The sequence below is a fragment of the Protopterus annectens genome, chromosome 15.part0 (assembly GCF_019279795.1).
Source record: "Protopterus annectens isolate FY-2018-M chromosome 15.part0, PAN1.0, whole genome shotgun sequence".
In the NCBI taxonomy this organism is placed as follows: domain Eukaryota; kingdom Metazoa; phylum Chordata; order Ceratodontiformes; family Protopteridae; genus Protopterus; species Protopterus annectens.
This window is the reverse complement of record NC_056749.1, coordinates 681,231,860-681,252,833: the sequence shown is the minus strand read 5'-3', so window position 1 is coordinate 681,252,833 and position 20,974 is coordinate 681,231,860. Positions and strand designations below refer to the sequence as shown.

The following is a 20,974-nucleotide window of genomic DNA, read 5'->3' as shown; positions in this document are numbered from 1 at the left end:
ACACACACACACACACACACACACACAAACATACACACTAAAATCCTTACAAGCCCACAATAAACACTACCCTAACCTAAACCTACACACCATCACCCACTTACCTACCCCTCCTAACCTAACTCAACCAACTCAACCCCAACCTATCCCTTCCTCACTTAACCTACCCACAAACCCCCTACCTATCTCCCTAACCCACCTATAACCCTAAACACCCAACTCTACCTCTTAACCCCTTCCCTAACCCTATAACACCCCCCCCCCGCCTACCTTCCCCCCCTTGCACTTTACACACTCCCTACTACCACAGACCGCACTCTCTCCCCCTATACTCATCTTCTCCCACCTAACGTCCCCTATCCCGGCATCCTCAGCCTTCTATCCTGTCGGCGTCCACGCGCAGATTCGCGCTGGTCTTCTCCGCCGTTGCATCGGAGCTCAACTCCGATGTCACTCTTTCTCGCGCCTCTCCAGCGGTCGGTCACTTCTCACACTTCTGGATTAAGTCGAACCATATATATATATATATATATATACACACACACACACACACACACACACACACGGTTTACTATTAAAATCAGGAAATGCACTTCGTTGATTTGTGTTACATTGAATGTATGGTTTCAAAGTGTTAAAAAATCGAAAGAACCTGTAAGAATGGCATCTAGACAGCAAATGGAGTTCAACAGTCACATTTTCAAAACACTGAATACCGAACCGTCAGTGTTAACATGTTTCAAAATTGTGAAGTGAAATTGTTTTTATTTCACATTATATTTTGGGGACATGGCTAAATGCACAAGTGCATTTTTGGAGTTTGATGATAAGTGTGTGTGCGTGTATGTATAAAGATATACATGCACATATATATCTTTATCTATAGATATAGATATATCTATATCTATCTATATATATATATATATATATATATATATATGTTGTTATATCTTTAGGCTTTTCCCGGTTAGTGGTCGCCACAGCGGAACTCCGGTCCGCTAATGATTGGCAGTAGATTTTTACGTACCGAGTTGCCAGCCCTGATGCACAACCTTCAACGAAGGTACGCCCATTCACGCATGTCTCCACACAGAAGATGCTTTAGCTGAGAAATTAGAGATTTCAGTATTTTGAGCTTCTGAACGGAACCCACATATACATCATCATCATGTTCTTTTGGCTGTTCCCATTAGGGATCGCCACAGCGGATCACCCGTTTCCATTTCTTCCTGTCCTCTGCATCTTGCTCTGTCATACCAACCACCTGCATGTCCTCTCTCACCACATCCATAAACCTTATCTTAGGCCTTCCTCTTTTCCTGTTACCTGGTAGCTTCATCCTTAGCATCTTTTTCCCAATATACTCAGCATCCCTCCTCAGCACATTTCCAAACCAATGTAATCTTGGCCTCTCTGGCTTTGTCTCCAAACCTTCCAACCTGGGCTGACCCTCTAATATACTTATTCCTAATCCTGTCCACCCTCATCACACCCAGTGCAAATCTTAACATCTTTAACTCTGCCACATCCAGCTCAAACTCTTGCCTTTTTGTCAATACCAATGTCTCCAACCCATATAACATATCTGGTCTCACTACCCTCTTGTAGACCTTCCCTTTCACTCTTATAGGTACTCGTCTGTCACAAATCACTCCTGACACTCTTCTCCACCCACTCCATCCTGCCTGTACTCTCTTCTTCACCTCTCTTCCACACTCACCGTTACTCTGAACTACTGACCCCAAGTATTTAAACTCATCCACCTTCGCCACCTCTACTCCTTGCATCCTCACCATTCCTCTATCCTCCCTCTCATTCACACACACATATTCTGTCTTAGTCCTGCTGACCTTCATTCCTCTTCTCTCTAGAGCATATCTCCATCTCTCCAGGGTGTCCTCCACCTGTTCCCTACTCTCACTACAGATCACAATGTCATCTGCAAACATCATAGTCCATGGGGATGCCTGTATGATCTCATCTGTCAACCTGTCCATCACCATTGCAAATAAGAAAGGGCTCAGAGCTGATCCTTGATGTAACCCCACCTCCACCTTAAATGCATCCATCACTCCCACCGCAGACCTCATTGCTGTCACACTACCCTCGTACATGTCCTGTACCACATATACATATATATATATATATATATATATATATATATATATATGCACATATATACGTGTGTGTATATGTTTATACAGAGAAAAACAGACACACACACACACACACACATATATATATATATATATATATATATATATATATATATATATATATATATATATATATGGGTCCCCTAGCAAATCTCAAAATTTCAAAACATCAAACCTCTGATTACTGAAGTCCAGAGGATCAAAGTTTTGAAATGTCGAAAGTGGTCAATGGAGACCACCATACAGTGTGGAATGGGAACTTTACCATTCTCTTCACTGTAGTGTGATCTTGGAGATGGTATATTTAAGTTGCAGGGAGTGTGGGGGTGCAGGGGGGGCTTGTCCCCTTGCAAAAATATAACATAGCACAGCTTCCTCTCTTTTCTCTGAAACCCATTCCAGTATCCACTATAAATAAACTCCTTCAGAAATTAAAACCATGCTCCAATGCCCCTGACAATATCCCTTTCTTCTTCCTAGAGACAGCTGCAGAAGCCGTTGCCTTGCCCATCTGTATTCTTATAAACTGATCAATCCAAGAAGGCTATGTGCCCCAACTCTTGAAAAAAGCCTATATTATTCCCCTCCACAAAGGAGGAAATAATAATAACATCCCCAATTTTAGACCTATCTCCATCTGATCTCCTATCTCCAAACTACTTGAAAAGTGTATCCACCTACAACGCTTACCCTACCTCATTGACAACCACCTGCTAACCCCCACACAACATGGATTCAGGCCTGATCACCGTACTACTACTGTGCTACTCTCCTTCCTTGAAACTGTGAATAAAGCCTGCGACTCCTGCTGTATTGTATCCACCCTCCTTCTAGACCTTTCTAAGGCTTTCAATACTATCTTTCACACCCTTCTCCTAACCAAACTCTCTAATCTAAATCTATCACCCCCTTTTATCAACTGGTTTACCAGTTACCTTTCCAAAAGGCAACAAGCAGTTAAATGGAAGAAAGCCATTTCCCCATTCCTCAACACTCCCACTGGTGTACGCAGGGGTTCCATTTTAGGTCCCCTATTGTTCAATATTTTCATAAACAACTTCCACCATGCTATCCCTAATGCAAAAATCGTCCAATATGCAGACGATTCAACAATTATCTGTTCTGCTAACTCCACTCCCACCCTCATAAAATTAACCCAAGATGCCTTTTCATCCACTGAACAATGGATGTTAGATAACCACCTGGCACTTAATGCATCAAAAACCAAACTCATGATATTCACCCCTTCCAAAACTACAACTATCAACATTAATTCATTCTCCAGAACCAGTCATAATAACACTTCTCTTGAAATAGTATCCAATGCAAAACTGTTATGAGTACTCATTGACAATCAGCTTAAATTTGATACCCATATACAAGCAAATATTAAAAAACACACCAGGAACTTGGTATGCTCTACCACCACATTCACTAACTCACTCAATCTACTAGATTCCTTCTCTCTACCACATATCTCATCCCATCTCTCCTTTATGGTGCCCCCACTCCTAACCAACCTACAATCTTCTATTAAAACAAAACTATACTCCTGCTACACCTAAATCACCAAATTCACTACTGGACACAGATCCTGCACTCATCATTATACTGCCCTTCACAAACTAAATTGGCTACAGCTGCCCAACTATCTTATCTACACTCAACTAATTCTTGCTCAAAAACTCATCTTCAGTCCCTCTCTCTGCCCATCCCTTGCTTCAACCTTTACAATGCACCTACCTAGCAGACTCCTAACAACCAATACTCAGATTCTGATTGAACTTCACAAGCCTGCCCGTCCAGCAGGCAAACTTTTACTCTCTTTTTCCTTAGCACGTCTCTGGAACTCTCTCCTACCTCATATTTGCCTCACCAGCAACCCCTCCACCTTTAAAACTCTGCTCCACTCACACCTAACATCTCTCTGGGAATGCTCATGTTCCCATCCTGCATAAAATCACCACCAGCTACCTTACTCCCTACCCCTTCTCTCTTTCGCCTTTTATCCTAACTCAAATATCTACCTCCCCATTTTCCTCTCCGTCTCAGCTTCCCCTAACTCATCTCTCCCTTACCTCATTTAACATACATATCCCCCACACTGATCATATTTCCCCTGTGGGAACATACATATTGTAAATAGCTCTTTAGTTTAATTGACTTGTAAATACCTACTTATTATTGTTATAGAGTTAATATCTATGTTAGCAAGGCTAGGGACAATATATTTGTAAACTTTTACTAATCATTATATAATTTCTGTTTTTATCTTCTAAATTGTATCATCATATACTTTTGTTTTCATGTACTCTTGTTGTACTATAACAACCTGTTTTTTTTATATATTGCATCTATGGAGGTTTTCTCCCCAGGACTCCATTGAAAATAGGCTCCTTTGTCCCAATGGACCATCCTGGCAAACAAACTTCAACTAAATAAATAAACATAAGAAGTTTTAACATTTTAGATTTTTTTTTCATTTCAATATTTCAAAACATCGATCCTATGGGCTTCGGTAATCAGAGATTCTATGTTTTGATATCTCGAGATTTGGTAGGGGATCTGTGGGGGTGTCAGGGTGTGTGTGTATATGTATATATAGTTCCACTTCAAATCATCGAATTACCATTTCATCGAATTGCAAATCGAGACCAAATCGTTGAAAACTCATTTCATCGAATCTCAAATCATTGAAAACTATGAAGCAACTACAAATAACGTCCCAGACACTTTGTGCTATGTTTATGAGCCCCCCACACCCCCCATAATTAAATATACCAACTCCAAGGGCGCACTACAGTGGGGTTAGGAAATTACCTTTTTCCCCCACTGTAGTGCGACCTTGGAGTTGGTATATTTAGTTAGGGGGGGTGTGGGGCAGTGCCCCCCACATGGGGGGTGCAGGGGGGCTTGCCCCCCTGCATAAACATAGTAAAAACATTGTGGAATGTTATTTGTAGTTGCTTCATAGTTTTCAATGATTTGAGATTCGATGAAATGAGTTTTCGAAGATTTGGTCTCGATGATTTGCAATTTGATGAAATGGTAATTCGATGATTTGAAGTGGAACCATATATATATATATATATATATATATATATATATATATATATATATATATATATATATATAAAACACACACACACATTTATATAAATATGTAGGTATGCATGTATGTATCCATCTATCTATATATTTCATATGCAAAAACAATATCACCCATGTATACATATATATATATATATATATATATATATATATAGAGAGAGATACACAGAGAGAGAGAGATGGATATTGATATACAGACAGATATATAGATGTTGCTGGTTTGATCAGCAGTTGCATTTATCATGTGCCAAAATTCTAAGAAAATTCATTGATGATAAATTTGGTCAGATTATGTTACAGTCAAACTTCAGAAGGTTGACTGTCAGAAAATTCAGGATATTTTCCATTTCTTCTCAGTTGTGCAATCCTGGAGTTAGTTTATTTAATTTCTGGGGGTGAGACATATGACATATGTGAGCCTTTGCAAAACCAAGTTTTTTTAATATCAAATGCAAAGAAAAAAAGCAAACTTCTCTCCAGGGCTAGATACTCATGCTGTCAATAAAACGATTTATTAACTAAAAAACAATAAATGAAAGTTTAACGTCCCCAAATCCACATACGATAAGTGCTTTCAATAAAACTCTTCTTCATCAAAAAAGAGATTTATGTGTTTGCTGTCTTAATGGAACTGGTATTAAACAACAATTTTCTCTATGTTGAAGGGGAATTTTTTCGACAGTTAAAGGGAGTTGCCATGGGGGCCATGTGTGCCCCCACTTATGCACACCTAGTGATGGCTTGGTGGGAGCAAAAGTATGTGTTTAATTCAGTATTTAAGGATTGTTGGGCAATATACAAATGTTTCCTTGACGATATCTGTATATTTTGGACAGATAGTGAGGAGAAATTTATGGACTTCTTTGAACACATTTCCAACAGTACTGATTTTTTTAGATTCACATATAAGCTAGGTTATGACAGTATTGACTTTTTGGACGTCCATATTAGGAAGAGTAGTAATGGATTTGAATCAAAACTACACAGGAAGGAGACATATTGTAATTAATTTTTTCACTTTTCTAGTGCCCACCCATACTTCCAAAAGAAAGGAATAGTGAAGGGTCAATATGTACGTGGTAGTCAAATGACCTCTGATGACAATGATTTTTTGGATGAGTGTGACCTACTAAAATGTTTAGGAAAGGGTTAAAATTGAATTCAATGTCACATGATTTTAAGTTTTGGCAGTGTTGAAAGGTATAAATGGGGAGGGGTTTGGATTGTCAGCATTTTTCTGATGAAGTTGGAGACGAAAACGAACTGGTAGTAATTTTAGCGTTATTGTGTGCTGTGTTGTGCTTTGCTTGCTATGGAACACATTAAATGTTTTAAGGTGGTTACGGCTTGCTGGTGCTTTTTTCCTGTTTATAGGTTTTGTTTTGGGCATGTCATCTGCCTGGATTTGTTTTTTTGTTAAGTAAACATTTTAGAGAGAATCTAACATGATTGAAAATGTTTTTTTTGCAGGGTGCACCTCTCCACCCCGACTAACTGTATATATCAAATTCCAAGATCACACAATGGTGTGGTAAGGGCAAATTCTCTTATCGAACTGCAAGACAATCTCATTCAAAGGCTGCCAACAAAACTATCATTAAACAGAACATTCGCTCATATGTGTTCCCTTTTTTTTTTTACATTAGTATACTTCTCAACAGCTATATATATATATGTGTGTGTGCGTGTGTGTGTGTATATATATATATATATATATATATATATATATATATATATATATATATATAAATAGATATAGATAGATAGATATACACACACACCGCATGTATATATTTATTTAAGAACACATGCATACTTTCCTAGAGATGCGTACAAGAATGAAGACACTCACTCACAACTTTCTCCCACTTGCAGATGGGACCTTGATCTGTCATCACTCCTAGAGGATGACACCTCAGAAGTGTAATTCAAATCCCTGTCTTCTGTCCTGAAATGTTATTATTTGAATATGAATCCAAGTGCTTGGTACAGGAATAGAACTTATAACCTTTGGATCTTCACCCTATCAAATGCAAATGTGGACTAAAATATGACTTGACTGGAATACATGATAAGCCCAGTACAGTCCAATAAGTAATACTTGACAACACAAATAATAATAACTGTCTAGCTAGTATTTTGTCCAATGGAGCTTTAAAACAAAAGGTAAGACAAACAGTCCATTCTAGAAGTGCAATATCTGAAAGCACAGACTGAAGTAAAGAACACAGCAAACAACTGTATAAAAATCCCTTAAATATATAACACCATACCACTGGTAATAAATAGAATTTAGGAAGGTACAGCTTGTATTTCTCCATCTCCTAAAAGAAGCAGACATGATATTAAACCATAGCCTGCTTTGGTTACAGGTCTCACATCTGAGTATGTGTCTGTCATTGCCACAAAGGATAAATACTACTGAACTCCAGCTGGTATTACTCCATTGGAACATAGTAAGAATTTCACAGAAAAGCAACTGTGTATTTTTTTGAAAACAAAATGGAATTATTCCTAGGAAGGGCTTTATTTACCCAAAGGGCACTCCTATGCTGGCCTGGCAAAGGATGTTAAGAAAAAAATTGGAAAATACTTTATTCTGCTTAGACAAAGGCAGAATAATCTTGCTAAAATTGCAATAGTCCAAGCACAGATTTATCTGTCTGTAAACTTCCAATCATAGACAAAACAAAAGGACAGTATCATCTGAGAAGGCTTGTAAATTTCACAAAATCAGTATAACGTTGATTTGTCAGAAGAAAAATTCAGTTCATTCTTTAATCAGCACAAGCAAATCAGTGTCATCACAAAGCCTGTTTTAATGTTTGCAAGTTAAACATGGATTTGTTACTGAATCTTAGACACACACCATTTGTTACAACTCCCTAAGGTTCAAAACATAGTACATCAGTCCATTTGGACTAGGCAGTGATTTACTAAAGGTATGCAATTTGAAATAGCTGCACCTAGCACATGACTAAATGATACGTTGAAGTCACTGTGTCATATCTTAGACTCATTCTTTACTTGCAGAGCAGATTGTTTGCTTTTATTCTCAGTGTCTCTGAATGCCTGTACTTCTAATGTATAAAGAAATATGCAGCTGAACTAATTCATTCCAAACAAATCACTACCATTCTGGCCCAAAATGTCTTGTGAGAAATCTATGTAGCTCCTTTCATCCAGCAAGTAATACTTCTGCAAGATTAGCTTCTTTCATTTAACTCATTATTCATAATGATAAGGAATTGTGTAAAATACAATATATTTGCCAAATTATACAAAAACTTCAAAAACAGATTATGTTGCAGTTTTAAATGTCATCAAATTTGCACTCATTTCTCCAAACAGGCTTCAGCAATTAGTAGAAAGAAACGTGGCCAGCATGTCTTAAATGGCATTAAATACCACTAGTGTTCAACAAAAATCATAACTATAGTCTTAGTTAATCATTTTATATATTCAGTCTAGTAATGTAACCTCTGCTGCCACTGCAGAAGACATTGTGTAGTTGCCTAAAGGCCAAAATCACATGCTCATACAGCAGAAACAAAAAGGCCTTACTAGATATTTAGAACATATGTTTAAGGTAGGTCAGTTTACTATCTGTCCTGTAATCATAATTTAAATTCATCATACAGATTCTGGATTTGCTCAGATAAATATTAGGTTTCCTCAAGCTTAACTCTTATAGGCTAAAACACTGACTTCTTTTGTCTACTTTAAATAGTAATAATCTTTAATCTTACCAACCTTTGTTAGATCTGAAAAGGAAAATAAAGCATTGCATTTTACATTTTATCAGTATGTGCATGCATCTGTCTCTTGCAAAATGCATCTTCACGTGCAGGGCATACAAGTCCACTTTCAACCTGCATGGGGAAGCTACAGCTTATATGAGAATTCTCAGAGCAATGTGCAAAGCCTCATGGGGTGGAAAGGGAACCATGGTACTTTATACTGAGTGCCATTCCATAGCTGATTACAGCATAGATGTTATAAGGGAAAATATTTTAGGGTTTATGCCATTTTGAGTAGCAAGCACTTCTAAGACAGCCAGGTAAGGAAGTGTAATGATGTGGATTGCAAAATAAAAAAAATAATCTAACAATTTTAAATAATGCAGCATTATTTTATGTTTTTAACAAAGTACATGCTTTATACTATAATGTGTCCCATGATATTTTATGTAAGACATTAACAGGCAAGCAGGGGAACATGAAGCTTGTTACGCTCCCTGCGTCATCTGTACCATGTTGACACAGGTGGAAAACACACAGCACACCATTGGGACACATACATAAAAACGAACAAAACACGCATCTTTAGTGCACAAACCTTCTGACTCTGTGTTTTCTTTGAGGTGCACTTGCTTCAGAGGACAGCAGAAGATTTCGTGACACTTAGCACGAAAAGGGGACTCTTTTTTCTTTAATTCCGCAGACTGGATGGAATCTTGCCGTAACATAATGTACTCCTGAGTGCCTGGGATAGCGTCATCCAGAACTGTTGTTACCACATAACAAAATGAACTGATGTTAGAGGCTAAAAAAGCAGATTCTAAATGAATCAGTAACGAATAAATTATAATGTGAAAGTCAAATAAAATAACAGCTTTAGAAATGAAAAGAAAAGAAACAAAACAAAAAGCAAACTAATGGTCTACCCAGTACTGTCCACTATGGTGTTTCCTTTAATTGAACGTTTACACTGTATAATTTAGCTGTTGCATTGTTAGATAAAGAGTTTTACAGCTAGATTTGTGAAACAGTTTTCCATGGCATATTAATTTAGAGAAAAAGAATATCTCACACATGTCTTCGTAAAACATGCGACAACTGCAGCATCCCAACACTATGCTGCAAGCGTATTTTGCCTTTCAGATGACCGAAGACAAGCAAAATGGAAACATTGCTTCGGAACAGCTACTGGGAAAAACTGCATATATTAAATCATTATACTTTGTAAATGTCTACCAAAAGATCTACTGTATACCATCATATATAGTTTGGTGTGTTTTAATAATGTTCAGATTGAAAAACTCACCAACACTCAGTACGAAATCTTAAACATGAACATTACTAAACTCAAACAATAAAAAGCTGAAAGTCAACAAATCAGAAAAGAAAACAAGTGCTCTCCCTAACAGCACCACCGGACAAATTGTGTGTGGATTTTGGCCTCTACCCCACCTTATTCTTGTGCAATAACCATAACCTGACCCCTAACTCTAACCCAGAACATTATCTTATGAAACACCCCTTCCCCAACTGCACAACTAAACAATACACTAGGATGCACTTCCTAAGCATCTCACACACACAAACACACACACAATAAACCTATCCACTTACCTAACCCTTATTCTAAACCTAACCAACAAACAGTCACAAACTCCTACCCACAATGTTTAAACTTTTGATATATCCAAAAGTTTCAGCATTAACACATATACACAGACAGACAAAGATACGCAGAAACACACACACTCACAAAATGTCCTTAATCCCCTTCACATTAAACAATCTGGCAACCTAAACATCTGATAAAATTGACACTCAATGTAAAAACATAGCAGTTTAGTCTGTCTATGAAAACAATGTTCAACATACTTAACTTCAACCATAGTTATCTAATCGAAAACTACAGATCAATATGTTGGCTTTCCTTTTAAACAAGGATGGAAGGTTGAATGTCAAAAGATCATCTGTGCATTAAACTCTAAGGTCATACAAAATTTACCAAAGGAAATGCCTTTTTTTTGCTGATGGTCACCTCACAGACAAAATAATATAATACACTGTTATCCAGAGCAAGGTCTCACACATATTAGAAGGCTGCAAAGGGATTTAGCAGACTGCTGGAGTGTGAATTAGGGTCATACCTCTCAAATGTCCACATTTTCGCAGAATGTTCAGATTTTTGCCTCATATTTTTGGTCTGTTCCTCATACCATTTTTGGTTTTCTGGATTTTTTGTGATAAATCAGTGAGGAATGACTTCACTAAAAAATGACAGGAATTTGAGTTTTAGACTCCATATCTATATCTCAGTTTCAATCTTATTCTAGAGCTTCCTAAGTTTACAAGGGCAATATTTAAAATCATCCCCCCATTATATTTGGCTTTATCCAGATTTTTTGTGTTAACAGATTGAGAGCTATGGACCTGCCTGCTGCTGCTGCTGCTGCAAAAAATAGTTTTATGTTTATTTTTTGCTGTTTTTGTTTGAGTTTCATGTGCTCATTCTGTCATCCTTGCCTTTCTAATTACCAATGTTTTAATTGCTCATTTTCTGACAAAATTCCTACTTTAGAGTTTTATTTGCTTATATATATATATATATATATATATATATATATATATATATATATATATATATATATATATATCTATAAATACACACGTGTGTGTGTGTGTGTTTGTATATATATATATATATATATATACATACATATATATATATATATATATATATATATATATATATATATATATCTTTAACAGGGCCCAAGTAAAACACCAGTGTAGTGATGAAGTAAGTGAGAAACAAAGGTGTTCATTACTACACTCAGCATACACTGTAGATGCTAGCTGAGATAAGGAAGCTATGTACTTACCATAACGTTCCATCTGTGTTTTCCATTTTTATTTATCCTTGACGATTGGGTTCAGTTCCGATACAGGAACTGACTCGGCTGTTACTACATCTCACGCAGTCCAAAAACTCTCAAGCTTCACTCTTACCCATAATCCCCCTCTCCCAGTTACCTCAGATTGAGTTTGCAGTTTAGAAATAAAGTTTATACGTATATACATATATATATATATGTATGTATATAAGGAAGCCTTGGTGTAAACCAAATCTGCTATATCTTAATAAAATAAGTAATATTCGAGTATCTATTCTACCAAAAAGTCTTCAAAGGCAGGGGAGTTGAGGGAGGGGAAGTCAAGGATAAATGAAAATGGGCAAAACAGATGGAAAGTTATGGTAAGTACATAATTTCTGCATCTGATATTGTCAATTTTAATTTTATCCTTGACAATTGGAGCAGAGTCCCCAACTAACTTAGACCTTGGGAGGACTCATGGAAGAATATTCCTGTGCACCATTGAACCAAAGGATGCTCTACCCCTTGAGACCAAGTTCAATTTGTAATGAGTAATAAAAGTGTATGGAGAAGCCCAAGTTGCTGCTGCACAAATATCCTCCATTGAAGCTCCTGACTGTAAAACTGCTGAAGTAGCTACAGATTTTGTAGAGTGTGCCTTGACTGGTCTAGGTAAATCAATTTTGACCTTATTGTAGATAATGGAGATGCAATCCTTGAGCCATCTAGCTAGGTTCACCTTACTGACTAGTTTACCAAGCCTTGTATTAGAAAAGGAAACAACAAAATGATCAGATTTTCTTATGTTTTTCATTTTCTGAAGATAAAACTGTAATTGTCTATGAACATCTGTTAAGTGAAGGCATTATCACTTTTGTTGGTAAAGTTGGTAAAGAATACTGGCAATTCAATAGATTGATTGATACTGGCTTCTGAAACTAATTTAGGTAGATAGGAGGGATTTGTTCATAAGGAGACCCTATTTTTGTGAAAGACCAGATAAGGTGGCTTACATATTGTGACACTGCCAGCCCAGCTATCTGGAATTTTGTAAATAATCAAATTCATATTCTTGTCTTATAAATGTAAAATAACTGTATGTTATGTACTGAGCTTCAAGAATGTGACCACAGTGTACCCTACTGAAAAAGAATAGAAATGGATAAAAAATATATACCTGTGTTTTAATAATAGAAGCTGGAACATACAGAGTTAACTTGCTAAACTTCAAGAAAATAAGTTGAAAAGTAAAATGTTTTACAATTGTGTTATCTCAGTTTCAGTGCAGCAAGCAGACACAATGTCTAGAGCTAGAAGTTTTCCTATTGTCTTGAAACAGAAATAATTACTAGGTTTACTAGGTTTCAAATGTAAGCAAACATCTGAGAGATATGTACTTCTCACACAGAGATGATAAATTTCTGTTGGAATCTGTTAGTCTGGGAACTGAAGGCAGGTGACAAAGAGTGATGTGATCCAAGTTGACCCAGCAGTAATATTTGATAGTAATTTAAGAACTCTCTCAGAGAAAAACTGGGCATTTTGTATCTTGTCTTTTACCTAGAAATATCCATCATCTGCATTTGCCTTGCTCTATAATTAAGTTATTTAGGGCATAATTTCTTTGAGATATAGTTAGGAATATATTAAAGATTAGTTTAGATGTTTTCTGTATTTATTTGAGACTGTCCTGCAATGTTGTTTTAAAATATTTCCTGTGATTCTGAACTCTGTAGTTACTGAGTTGATTGAGTATTGTCATGCTCTTTTATTATTTATTATTAAATATATTTAAACCTTTTTGTGACTGGTTGGTTTAGAGATATTTAAGCTCTGAGAGTACTTGCATATGTATTTGTTAACACTGTATAGGCCACTGCAATAGCGTTCCTCTTGGTCACACAATAGTAACATTTCACAATAGGATTGGGCACCCTTTGTAAGGGCCTTAGAGTAGCAGATAAGTAGTGGTTGTGGTAGTGAAGTGATAACTACCTTATAGTCTGGGCTGAAGGGGCATAGCTAGTAAACCTGTGCTAGCCTTCCCCAGGAGTGTCTGTGTGTTTGTATGTAAACCATATATATATATATATATATATATATATATATATAAATAAATGAAATCTCAAAGTGTGTGTGTGTGTGTGTGTGTGTGTGTGTGTATGTGTGTGTGTGTGTGTGTGTGTGTGTGTGTGTGTGTGTGTGTGTGTGTGTGTGTGTGTGTCAGATACTTGGGCAAGGACACAAAGCACTGACTGGACACAGAGGCTGCTGGAGGTTTTGGTTTGACCACTTGGCTGAGATCTTAACCCTGTAGCTATGCTCAGTGGGGAGTCTTATTGGGGATCTGGAAAAAGAGGCAGAAACCAGCCCCAGACTGACTGTGATCTCTGTGTGCTCTTAAACAAAATTGTACTTTACTGTATATTTACTTGTCATCCTCCCAATGTGTACATCCCTCACTGGTGCTAGTGGTGAGGACTGAGGCTCCTTGATTACTGGGCCAGTGCAGGGTTGTCACACATGATAAGGCATGAATTTCCAAAATTCTCCTAGTGGAAGTAATAGCTATTAGAATTAAAGTTTTCCATTACAAAAATTTTAAATCACAATCCACAGATGATTTGAAAGGGGAATGAATACTGGTCTGTAATACTAGATTTAAATCTCAAGGTGGAGTAGGATCCTTAAATGGAGGTTTCAACAAAACTCTACCTCTTAAGAAGGATTTCCAAAGTTTGTGGAAAACTCAGGAGTGTTCTTTGAAACCATTATGGAAATGAGAAATCACTGCTAGTTAAATTTTAATGGTAGAAGGTGAAGCCCCTGGATATAAAAGAAAGGCTAGGAAGTCTAATATATTGTCAATAGGTGCTGAAAAGGGGTTAATATCCCTTTTGCAAGCCCAAATGGTAAATCTTTTCCATTTACTAGTGTATAGCTTATGGGTAGAAGGCTTGTGGGAGGCTATAAGAATGTGACGCACAGGCGAAGATAAATTAGTTCAGATGGCAATTACTGGAACTGGAGGAACCATGCTGTCATCTTGAGATTCGAAATGCATGAATGAACTAGTCCCTCTGGATGGGACAGAATGTCTCTAGCTGGCTCTAGTACCCAAGGTTGTTGAATTATAGGAGGACAAAGAAAGGAGATCCAAATCTGCTGGGCCAAAAAGGTGCAATGAGAATTACCATGCTGTTCAACTTGAGTGTTTTCTGTAAGTATTTGGGGATTAGAGGAATTGGGAAAAGGTGTATAGTAGTCCAGGGGGCCAAATTTGGAGAACAGCATCTCTCACTGACTCCTCTGTAGGGGATTAGGGCAAAGTATCTGCTGCACTTGTTTTTTAGGGGACAGACAAGTTGCAGCAAGACTGGCCCCACTGACAGAAAATCCTTTCCACTGCTTCTGGATTTACAGATGACACGTGAAGCATGAGAATTCATCTGCTCAGTTTGTCCACTATTACATTGAATTTCCCCAGAATGCGCATTGCTATGAGAAAATGATTGGAAAATATTGCCCACTGCCACACTCTGAGAGCTTTTCGACAAAGAGGGTACAATTTCTTTCCTACTTGTTTGATGATGCACTAAACTACTGACATATTTTCTTTTGGAAATTAAATCATTCCCAGAGGAAGAGCAGATTGAAAGGCCTGCAATGCATAAAGCACTGATCTTAGCTCCAGAACACTGATATGCAAGTTGGCCTCTGTAGGTGACCAAGTGCCCTGGACATTCTTGCCCAGAAAATGCCCCCCCCCCACCCTATCTGGGAGGCATCCTTGGTCACTATGGCCTTTGATTCTGAAGAGATGAATGGCCGGCCTAGAAGAATCTGTTTGGAAGTTATCCACCAAGCTAGATCTTTCCTGCAGTGGTTGTTGATTAAAATCTGATGCGACATGGGATGGTGGAAAAAGGACCATTGAGAAGTCGGTAGCCACTGTAGAATTCTCATGTGATATCTTGCCAGGGGTACTAGAGGTATAGACACTGCCATGGAGCCCAAAGCCTGTAAGATCAGATGAGTAAATATTTTCTTGCTGCGTATTATCCTTTGAACCTGTGTTTTGATTCTCAAAGCCTTTCAGAAGGAAGAGAAGCTACAGTTGTCATATTCAGTATAGCCCCTATGAATTGTAAGGTGTGAGTAGGAGTCAACTAGGTTTTTTCATAGTTTGTTATTCCCAAATGAGCACAGGTCCAGAGAACAAAGTCCCTTGCCTGTATCAGAAGATGCATGGTTGGAGCGGTTATGAGCCAGTCATCCAAGTATGGAAACACCCAGAATCCTTGCAGTTTCAAGTGAATTGCTAATGCTGCCATGCATTTGGTGAACACCCTGGGGGCTGCGGTGAGTCCAAAGGGCAGCACCCTGAATTGGTAATTACTGGCTCCCAGCCAGATGTGGAGAAATCTTCTGGATCATTTGTCCATTTTTATATGGTAATACGCATCCTGAAGATCTATTGAGCACATCTAGTCATCCTTCTCCAAGAAAGCAAGTATGGACTGTACTGTGACCATCTGGATCTTGGTTTGATGAACTGATTTGTTCCGTGTGTTTAGATCCAAAATGAGTCTCCAGTCTCCTGTCTTTTTTGGTACTAAAAAGAATTGTGAGTATGTTAAGGATTCTATTTGGTCTGGTGGGACTTCTTGGATGACTCTTTTTTTTTAGCAGGGTTTGAATTTCTATAGTTGCTTGTTCCCTCTGACTGAGTGAAACATTTGGTATGTTTTTGCATACAGGGGGAGGGAGACATAAGGGAACTGAATAACCTCTGTATATAATCCTCTGCACCCAGGAATCAGAAGTTATTTGTTGCCAGGCATCCTGGTGCAAGGATAAGTACCCAGGACTGCCTTCAGAGTAAGACAATCAGGCCTTCATTCAGGAGCACTGACAGGGGTCCCTGGGAAGGAATCCCTGGTTCTACAGGCCACTTCTGCCTCATGCATGACATCATCTGTTGTAGTTCCCTCCTCTGCCTCTGGGGGAACTGGCTCCACATGTGTCTTGGAAAGGTTCTTGAGATTTTTTGAACCACATTTTCCCTCACTCCTATAATTACTGGAAAAGTATCTCTGAATGTGGAAAAATTTACACCTACAGAAGAAAAGGTCTTACCATCTTTCTTATACCTGGATAAAGTTTTCCTACCTTGGGATCAAACAGAGATGATCTGTCAAAAAGGGCACCGATGAATGACAGCCTAAATGGATCCACAAAATCACACAGATACATCCAGGCATGTTTCTGTATTGCTATACCTGAACCTGCTGCTCTTGTGGTCCCTTTTGCTGCATGGGCAATGAGCCTCATGGACTAGTTTGACACAGACTCCAGGGTAGCAAACTGGGAAGTCACTTTCTCTTGGACTCCCTCAGAAACAGATACTGCTAGGGTATCTGAAAGCTCCTTGATCAGATCCCTTTGAAGTCTGGTAAAATGTGCCAGGAAGTTCAAGGACCTTAAAGTGAAGGTCAATGAGGTGTAAACCTGTTTCCTGAATCTATCCATCACTCTCCTCAGCAAGTTCCTTTTTGATGGTGGCTGCTATAACTATGGCATCTACCGATAAACCTTTGGCCCAAAATTGCTTGTTTTTGGGGACAGATAAAATTTTGTCCAGTCTCTTGGGGATAGTTTCATTGGTGTCTGTTGCCTTCCACTGTGAGATCAACAGAATGAGCTCATCAGCAGGCAGAGTCACCCAAGAGGTAGACAGGGGAGTAGCAAAACCCTGCAGGTACACCAATTCCTATGAGGAAGGATTTTGAGACTTCCAGTCATCCGTTCTGTTTCAAAATCTCTAAGATGCCGCCAAAGGAGACATCATCAGGGGGTGACTTTGGGAAGCCTTCCCCCTCATCAAAATTGGTATCTTCTGTGACTGATTCCTGTCAGCAATCTAAATGCTTCCTCCTGCACTTTTCTACTGAGGAACTTCCTCAAGGGGATAATCTTGGGAGGTATGAGAAGAGAACAGAGTCTGAATCTTTGGGACCTGTGGGTTTGGCACTCACTGCCACAGTGGATACACAGGTCGAATAAGGGAAAGTGAGGACAGGATATGCTTCAAGCAGGAAGGAGCCGAATGCGAGATCACTGTGGACAAAGCCCTCTCTATTGTCTCAAAGGCTGGACCCCCTAAAGAGGGAATGGACACCAGAACTGGTATTTGCATTTGTTGATCTGAAGATTTTGGAGTCAAGGTCTTTGGAGCTGAAGCAGTTGTTGGTACACAGGACTTCTTTACCGGCACCAATGTTTTAGATGGAGAATCTGTCAGATCCAACATACTTTGTGTAACCGAAGATTTATGTTTCTTAACAGGTGCTTCCAAAGGAGAAGACAGAACTGATGAGCTCCTATTTTTTGTCTTTGATAAGGAAGATGATAATAAAGATGACGGAGAAGAAATATCAGTTTTACTCTTCTCAGCAGTTATGGCTTCCCCAAAGGATGAAAGAATAAAACTCTTCAAGATTAATTTATTTTTTCTCTTGATAAGAGCTCTGTGGCTAAATCTGTGACAAATGCTACAGTCTTCATGAAGATGAACTGCACCTCAACAATAAAGACACAAAAGATGATAGTCTGAAAAAGGAATTTTGTGGCTACATTTCTGGCATTTTTTTTTAAACCAGAAGGGCCTCTAGGTTTGTCAGCCATAATAACAAAGGTTGACAGAGACAGAAAAAGAAGAACAAGAATAAAGGAAGGAGAACTACCAGCAATTATAATTTTTAGCTACATCATGTGTACAGAAAGAGGCAGAACAGAACAGATTAGAGAAGAAGAGCACTACTTTACCACCACTACTTATTTTTTTTTAAAACAGGCAAGATATAGAAGAAGGAGAAACTATCAATGATGACAGTATTTGTGATGACCTTCCACTGGACCAGTAGTCAAGTTGCCTCAATCCTCCAAAGTGATACCATTGGGGGACATACATTGGGAGAATGACAAGTAGACACACAGTATTTCCAGATGCAGCTCTCTGCATCAAGTACAATTTCCCTTAAGAGCACACAGAGACCACAGTCAGTCTGGGACTGGTTTCTCCCTCCTTCTTCAGATCCCCAGAAAGACTCCCCACTGGCACAGCTATAGAGCTGAGATCTCAGCTGAGTGGCCAAGACAAGACCTCCAGCACACTCACTGTCCAACCAGTGCTTCATGTCCCTGCCCAAGTAACTGACATACACTCTTTGAGGTTTGATTTATACACACACACACACACACACACACACACACACACACACACACACCTGGGAAAGGATGGCACAGGTTTCCTACTATGCCCCCTTTTCCTCAGACTATAAAGTAGTTATCACTACCACCAGCCAACTCCTTATCAGCTACTGTAAAACCCTTAACAAAGGGTGTCCAATCTTACTGTGCAATAATATTAACACAAATGGTAGTTTGACCTAGATTAAGGCTTTTATGAGTGGCCCATACAGTGTCACCAACAAATATGCAAGTACTCTTAAAACTTAAATATCTCTTACAAAGATCACCCACAAAGAACGGTTTAAATATATTTAATAGTAAATAAAAGAACAAGACAATACTAAATATATATTCACAGTGACAGAGTTCAAACTAAACTTCACTATATGCCTTACTGAATCGAAGAGAATTACTATACCCTAGAAACGTAATTACAGAGCAAGGCAAATGTGGTGAAGGGATCTTCTAGTTGCTGTCGGGTCAAAGGCAGAATACAGAAGGCTGTGTCTCTCTAAGAGATTTCTCATATTAATATCTGAAATATTAATGCTGAGATAGCTTGCAGAATTACATAATTTCTTGTCATCTGACTCTATCCCAGGTGAAAGCCCCATAGCTGGGAACTGGCAGTATTTAGCATCTATCTGTGAAAATACATAGACCTCAGATCTTTGGCAGATGCTGGAAGTCATATAACAATAACATTCCGTCCCATTTAAAACTAGTAATTATTTCACTTTAAAGACAATACAGAAAACTCCCTAGTATAGACATTCTGTTTCTAGCTGCCATAAAGTTATTTAATTTCAGTTAATTTTCTGAAGTTAACCTCCTGTATTCCAGTTTCCACTGTTAAAATATATGCATTTAAACAGTTGCAGTAGTGCATATACATTTATGTCGTATTCCAGTAGGGCACACTGTGGATAGATTTCAAGCACTTTGTAAAAAAAAATTTTTCAGCACACGTCTGTACCTACAAGTTTGGTATACACATAACATGCAGTTCTAATACAGTTGTAACACAAGCATCTTATATAAATCACACTGATATTCACAAATGATATATGATTATTTACAAAATTCCTGATAGCTGTGCTGGCAGTATCTCCCTTTGTCACAGTAACAATACACAAAAGTGTATGGGAAGGGACTAACAACAATGATAGAGAAGGTACACCAATGTACAGAAAGAAAAGGAACAGAAGGGAAAGATCTTTTTAAAGGTAAATATAGTAGTTTAGAAGATATCAAAAGCCGGACAAGAAATTACCCAACAATTGAAGAAAGTGCGAGAGCTGAGGTGAACATGTCTGACCATGAAAGTGGCAAATGAGATCTGAGATAACTGGGAGAGGGGGATTAAGGGTAAGGGTGAAACTCGAGAGTTTTTGGCCTGCGAGAGCTGTAGTAACAGCTGAGTCGGTACCAATATCGGAACCAAATCCAATTGTCAAGGACAAAATGAAAATTGACATCAGATGCAATATTTCACTTGGCCCTATGTTGATTTTCAGAAGTGAGAAAGTAGGTATATTCTCTAGTTTGTATCATCACTAAACAGCTATAGTTGCAGAAATGTGTAGTAATCCCACTGCTTGCCCTAGGAATAAAGTTTATGCTGCTTTCCTCATCTGAAGATAGTGTTGTAGAACTGTGTCAGGAAGGTCACATTTAGGTAATGTAAGAGTAATAGAATATGACCAGTTCTACACAATCTTTATAATACTTTGTTCTCTAGGTGTACTTAAGTGTTGACTGTGAAATGTAGCCCACTGTATGTGTAATGTAGTCCACTATATGTGCACTGTAGGTCGTTATGTGTGTAACACAGCCCACT

General features: G+C 38.3%; 1 protein-coding gene across 4 annotated transcripts in view; it reads right to left on the bottom strand.

The window, feature by feature from the left end:
• FGF13 (fibroblast growth factor 13) overlaps nt 1-20,974 on the bottom strand; it is a 2,301,951-nt gene that overhangs the window by 1,097,056 nt on the left and 1,183,921 nt on the right. For all 4 annotated transcript variants that reach the window (XM_044057538.1, XM_044057543.1, XM_044057542.1 and 1 more), the window contains one exon: nt 9,606-9,773. In XM_044057538.1, coding sequence (XP_043913473.1) covers nt 9,606-9,773 — 168 coding nt within the window. The remainder of the gene's footprint in view (nt 1-9,605; nt 9,774-20,974) is intronic.